Source organism: Bombyx mandarina, chromosome 10 (assembly GCF_030267445.1).
Source record: "Bombyx mandarina strain Sakado chromosome 10, ASM3026744v2".
Taxonomy (NCBI): domain Eukaryota; kingdom Metazoa; phylum Arthropoda; class Insecta; order Lepidoptera; family Bombycidae; genus Bombyx; species Bombyx mandarina.
In genome coordinates, this window is record NC_143217.1 from 9,729,289 (window position 1) to 9,736,425 (window position 7,137).

At 40.6% G+C, this 7,137-nt stretch overlaps 1 protein-coding gene across 1 annotated transcript; it reads right to left on the bottom strand.

Moving 5' to 3' along the window:
* Window positions 1-5,467: 5,467 nt before the first annotated feature.
* LOC149502218 (uncharacterized) lies at window positions 5,468-6,816 on the bottom strand. Its single transcript, XM_089730378.1, has 2 exons — window positions 6,438-6,816; window positions 5,468-5,995 (listed from the first exon to the last, which is right to left on the bottom strand). Exons 1-2 carry the CDS (start codon window positions 6,784-6,786, stop codon window positions 5,796-5,798), a joined length of 549 nt encoding a protein of 182 aa, XP_089586504.1. The 5' UTR covers window positions 6,787-6,816; the 3' UTR covers window positions 5,468-5,795.
* Window positions 6,817-7,137: the final 321 nt, after the last annotated feature.

Here is a 7,137-nt window from a genome sequence, read left to right on the forward strand (position 1 = left end):
GAGACTAATATATTTTAGTAAATATTAACTCAATTAAGCGGCAATTTCGACATCAAGGACAAATGTCTTCGCTCAACAATCTATTATCGTGATTGCCTGTTCAGATAATAATAATATTGGGTTGAGTAGAATGAGAACTTTTGTCATTACCATTACATGAAGCAGTGATGCTACTTATTGTTTGTTTGTTATACCTTATCCGAAAGAAAATTGATAACAGCCGTTAAAAATAGTAAAATGTGGGTAATTTAAATATGTACTTTTTGATATAGCGGTACCTAGGAACAATACAATTGATAGTTCGACCTCATGTCTCAAGGTTTTATGGGTATAGGTTTACCACTTTTACGTTATGTCATTCAAGGTCTCCGTAGGCCATATAACACCAGGTAGGCTGTGAGCTATGTACTTAAGTACAGACATAAAATGGTATATTACAAGAGTAGTATAGATATAGTAGTTGTAAAGTGAGCCTTACGATCGTCACAGACAATAATTGAGTGTGTATCTGAAGTTAATAAAGCTTTTAGACTCCGTGCATTGTCCCTCGAACGTTGCCTGCGCGGTAATGGATTTCCGCTGTTTCCCATTTTATTCGCGTCGATCCCTGCTCTCGAGGAAACAAAGAAAGGTATTAACGAAGCAAAACAAATTAAAATTCTGAAGGCCAGTTCATATTTAACATGTACAGCTTCGATTATTAAATTAGTTATTCTTAGACGTTGACGTAAATATATATTAGGTTGATACCTACGAAATTGTTGTTTGTATAGAGAAAGATAAAGTAATTTTGATGTGAAACGTCTATAGCCGCACGTAAAACCGATTTCTGGCGTGGCGACACATGCCGTGGCGACGCGTCGCCACGCTATATGATGGTATATATATACAGTCTATATACAGTAGTGTGTACGGTGTGGCGACGCGTCGCCATGCGCAATCGACTGTGCGATTCTCTCCCACTCGATCCGGCGTTAAGCCATCTCTCTCGCTACACTGAGCTCGGATACCTATAGTGTATATATACTCCGTAGTGTATACAGTGTTGTTTACTACAGTACACATAACCTGTGTTTTACTTGAAAACAAATTATTTTTTCGTAATATTTTATTTTATCATTGTGACATATTTATATAGTTCCTATCACAATCTGTTCATTTCTGCATATTACTTTTACAAAATAATGTCGATGTTTCACATCTGCCAGGCGTCCCGTGACGGCTCACTTTTTTTTTTTATAAATATCTTTTACTAGCTGACCCGGCAGACTTCGTATTGCCTCAATCGATAAATAAAAAACCTAAACTTTTGTATAAAATAAACTTAAAACAAACAAAAGGAATCCGTCCGACGGGGGACACATCGAAGGGAAAACAAAATTGTTCATTCAAGACCAAAATTAGCCAACTCGGTCCAGCCGTTCTTGAGTTTTTGGCGAGACTAACGAACAGCAATTCATTTTTATATCAATCGAGATTTGCACCCATAGTGTCGATGCATTTCTGCCAACATAGTGGTAATTTCCCAATGCCCTTCTTGAAGAAGCCAGGTGTACGGGAGCCAACAGACTCTTCAAAGGCATTTTGTACTGCATCTCGGGTATTGAAATTTTTCTCGGCCATGAAGTGGTCCAAACTTAGGAATAATTCTGTCGGCGTAAGGACTGTTCAGTACGGTGAAAGCAAAAATTTTCAACCCTAGCTCTTGTAACTTAGAGAACGTCTGTGGTGCCGTAAGATATCGAGCGTTGTCGTGTAGCAACAGCGGGGACAGGCGATTAACTGTCTGGCTGGAGATTCAAGAGTTTCTCCATCATTTTCTCCAGTTCCACCCAGTACACATGCACAGTAAATCTCGTGCCATTTAGTAAGAAGTTGTGATGAATTATACCGGCACTAGACTACCAAACCGTGACCGTGATTTTTTAGGGGCAAGTTTTCGTTTGGGGCATTGCATAGAAGCTGAACCAGTGTCTAACGAACATGATGACCGCTTACGATTATCAAAAGGAACGTATTTTTCATCGCAAATAATAGTGTGGTTCAAAAGTTCTCCGTTATTGTGAGTTGAGCAATGCTAGACAACCGACATCAAGTTTTTTTACCTTGCTAATACGCAAATCGACCAATATGATTTTGATGCTAACATTGTTTCGTGCTGATGCTAACTGAGCGGTAGATTGAGTATCATCAGTTTTCAATATCACCTTTAAAAACGTCGTTATCGACTTTATTTTTCGAGCGACCACGGGGCTCATTTTTTTGATCAAAAATTTCACGTCGGAAGCGAGTCAAACCAATTACGGGTCGTGCATTCGTTTGTAGTGTAGTGTTCAATCCGTACACGTCATTGATGTTGTATGTACTCCTTTTGTGCGACATTGCTAACGCGACGGACCTCGTATTCGATAATTACCTACTCGTATTTTTAGCGTGTCCATATTGATAAAAAGATATATAAGCTTGAGGGTAGACATTATCTTGCTGAACACCAAGTAAAACGAAGTCACTTTTTGGTTCCTGATTTAATCAACAATATGTTATCTTAACAATTCACTTTAACACTTTTGCAACTTTAACCAGTACATACAACAGTCACTGAATCACATAACGTATAGTAACCGGCAAACATCTTGAGCAAATGACCTTGACTGCGCAGAACCGAATTTTAGATCACTTTGGTGGTGAGGGTGAGGCGCGACGGCAGGGGAAATCGTATCGACCGCGTTATTGGTAGATCAGTCGAACCTTGCGCCCCGCACCGCACCCTCGTTCCGCTTGCTCCCAAAAGTACGCTTGCGTACAGTTAAAAGTCTATCGTTATTAATCGTTAAGTTATTTGTTATAATTGCTTGTTGACTTTGTTGCCATTGCTATTTGTTGAGTGTTTGTTGATTTTTTATAAAAAATACACTATGCCGCGACAAACTGGTGTAGTATTCAAAGGAAAGGGTAGAAAAATTGTGTACGACGTATATTGCTTCATTATAAAACAGGGGAAGAATGATATGGAAAAAGTAAAAGACTTCGGAAGCAACAAAAACATAAGTGAGTACTGTTAGGTGCACTATTAACGAAGCTAAAGGCTCTGGCTTGCTCGCCGTGTTTGGGACTCCGGGTAAGAAAAGATCAGGGAAGAAGAAAGTTACCGGAATGAATAGTTTCGTTCAATCTGTAATAAAAAGATGTAATCATAATAACTACATAACAAGCAGCGAAACTCCGTACCGTAGAAAGGCTTCGAAAATTTTAAAGAAGATATACATTTTAATGGCTCGGAATGAAGTTTACGACGAATTATGAAAGAGCTAGGCTTCAGATGGAAAAAAAAACAGAAAATAATCAGAAGCTGGTAATTGAAAAAAGTAACATTCGATTACTACGAATCGAATATCTTCAAAAAATAATTAGTTATAGACAAAAAAGAAGATCGAGCCGACCGAGTTGTAAACTACACCGATGAGCCCTATGTCGACTCATCACGATGATGGCGACTCGGGTGGTGAAAACAGTGATGATGGTGATGGTCAAGATTATGATAACGAAAAAAATATACAAATACTAGCTTCGCTTCAACTGAGCCAAGACCTGGCAACAGCTCTAGTTTTGACTTAATAGAAGGAATATCTATTTTACCCCAAGATTAAATTACTACAATTATTAACCTATATTTTTTGTTGATGTTCTAATAATATATAAATAAATACATATGTTGATTTTAATAATTTAATTGCATTATGACGCAGAGTAAATAATGTTTTTGCACGTGAGTGTACCATGCGCGAACTTACCCCCACTACGTCAACAAATGCTCAAGAAGTTTGCCGGCTATTATAACAAGGATATAGTAAGTGCACCAGGCAAACGCAGTCCAACGAGTGTTCATTGCAAGGCACGTACCGCCTTTTTATACTGGCCGGCGCAGCTGGCTTATTTATGAGTCACTTCTGTTGCACCTGTTGTTTATGAGTCGAACGACACGGCCGGCGCACCTGGCTTGTGTGAGTCACTCCTATTGCACGTGCTATATAACATAAATATCGTTAACGCCGTCACGGCCATACTGACGTGCGCTCGTCCTCGTGCGCGCATCCTTATGGTATGTCTGTGACCAACAAACGTGTTCGTTCATCCTGACATTAACGGATGCAACTTAAAACGTGGTCTATGATATTAACAATCTAGTACGGTTCGGTTCGCATAATTCTTCAGAAAATCTTAGACTGGCTATAAAAGCCTTCAGACTGCTTACATACCTGGGCCAGTTCATTTAAAACTCTTCAGGTATGTAAATATGTCCCTTTTAACTTAGACCGGAATTGTTATCCCTTCAGTTTTTCGAACTGGACCGGATAATGCTAGACCGAATCGCAATCCCTGTAGGTAATTGTTGTGGCTAGTCCGGATGAAAATCCCTATAGCCAAGCCATTGGACCGGACAGACCCTTCAATGACTTCACACTTTTTTTTCTCTTTTTTTTTATTTGCTAGTCCGGACCAACATCCCTTTAGCCAATACAATTATTATTTTTTCTCTTTTTGTTTTTTTTTTCACTCTGCGTGTACGGTAGCATTTGTTGAAACATTTCTTAAACCAGAACATTTATACGGAATTTCTTCAGAAATAATGCGAGACCGACCATCGTTTTCTACATTTCCAACACCTGCATCCGAGGTGCCTGAGCTTACAGACATTGTATCACTTCCCACAGACATAGTATCGCTATTTGCGGACAAAAATGTTGCTTCTATTGTCAGTGATAGAGTCGTCATCATTTGGATCAGTTTCATGAACAAGATTACTTAACCCATCTGTGTACGCCGTCACGTCATCGTCACTATAATTTTCAGAAATTTCTAGTAGGCCTGACGGGCGTACTTCGCGTAAGTTTTCATACCTATCGTTTTCCAAAACTGCAGTCATGTTTTTTTTTTTTTTTATGATTGAAAGATTACTGGTGGCCTTTCCAGCTTCACCAGGACAGGTGGGCGAGCAAAGACTCAGCCAAGAAGGGTGGGATTTGCTAACAACTGCCCGAGCGCCTCCGAAGGAGACCTAACAACTCAAGAGCAATTGCTTCGCGAATGAATCTACTACCGGATCGGAATCGCGACCCACTGAGAAGATCCGGCGAGAAACTCAGCGGGCTGATGCATGGGTTAGGTTGCACGTCGAACTCTTTGTCGAGTTCGACGAGTACGGTTACCGGGGTTCCTCAGCCTGCTCCTAGTGTTAGAGCTAAAGGTATCTAATGCAAGAGTTATTGGATCTGATGGATCCGTAAGGACGTGTCTAGGGCGACGACGGTGACTTGCTCCTGCGTGATCAGGATTCGGGGTGCAGTAATGTTGAAGGGACCTTTATATTTTCGGTCTAATTTACGAAACAAAATCCCCCGCGGAAAAGAGTTTGACTTTAGCTTTATCTCGACTAAACCGAGCTTCTGTTTGTGCCCATTTTTTTTGTTTTTGTTTTCGCAGGCCTTCGACCGTGCTAAATCAAGATCTAATCTAGAGGGATTATCACTCTGTTGAAACTTTAGATATTTCAAGTGAACTACCCTGAACGGTAAACATCTATTCTATTGGAGTAAACCCTGTTACTTGACAACGTGTACTATTAAGGGCGAGTTGAATATCCCCTAACTGCTCTTGCCATGATTGGTCCGAGTTACTTTCAGATCAAAGAGTGACTTGTTCATGAAACCTCTTACCATTGAATAAATTACTATGGCTTTGTTTTATAAGACTACATTCTGACCCTGAATGGAACATAAAGGGGAAACCAAAACCACTTATCTGTAACACACTGAAGCTCTGGAACACACGTTGACGTCTCTGGTTGGACCTGCCACAGCACCTGGAGCAGTGACGTTTTTCTTCTTGTAGCGCATGGAACCACCAGAAGCTGTATGGCTCGCATCACCGCACACGTAACAGCTGACTTGCAGGCGAGAGCCGGGCGCCCACGGATGAGGAGGTTGTTCAGGTTTTGCTGGAATATCGAAAAAAGTTTGAGAGCAGTATCTGTCGCAACACCCTTCGGCACGATGCCCAGGTTTTCCGCAGAAATGGCAGCTTCCACGGAAAAAAAACTTCGAGAGTGTTTGGTTCTTTATCAGGATCTTCGTTTTTTTCTTTTGAGGGTAAAGCCACGTAATGTGCGAAATAGATGATTTTTGGTGGTAATAACGACAGAGTTCAACTCCCGACGGATTCTTTCATCACACTGCGACAGTATTGATATAGCAAATCCGGTGGTTATTTTCTGGCATATTAGCGTCGGGAATCTTCTTTATAAGTTGCCATAGCCGGATACCAGCTTCAGCTGGTCCCTCTTTGCTTTCCATTTCAAATTTAATAACCAGGTCGAAATGGTCTTGCATCATTAGAGAATTTTGTCAGCATCTCTTTGATAGTAGGCCAGGATATCTTACCAGGCTGTATTTTTGTGAGGCAAGTAGCAGCTCGAGCCTTAAGCGAATGTGTGAGAGTCAAAATTAAATCTACACCATCCAATTTCTTCTGTTCGATGATCATTTCGCTCAGCGTACACCAATTTACAACATCAGCCTCCGGTTCATCCGGGTCAAAATTGACCAATCTGGTTGGTGAGCTCTGGCTAGGTCGATGAACTGACATACTTTTAGTGATTCTTTGTAACATGGCTTCCATCCCAGATGAAAATAATGACATTTGTTCAAACATCATATTGTCGGCCGAATTATTTGATGACTGCAGTGGAGGTAAGTCCGACACTTCTGATATAAGCTTGAGGGTAGACATTATCTTGCTGAACACCAAGTAAAACGAAGTCACTTTTTGGTTCCTGATTTAATCAACAATATGTTATCTTAACAATTCACTTTAACACTTTTGCATCTTTAACCAGTACGTACAACAGTCACTGAATCACATAACGTAACAAGGATATAGTAAGTGCACCAGGCAAACGCAGTCCAACGAGTGTTCATTGCGTTTTTTTTTTTTTTCTCCTACCTAAGCTGATAGCCTTGAGAGGCTATGTCAGCGTAACCCTAACTTTTGTAGGTGAGCTCACGGGGCTCAACCTGACGATGTTGCTAACACGAACCCTAGCAAGAGCCGTGCTTCGCAGAATCTACCACCGGATCGGAA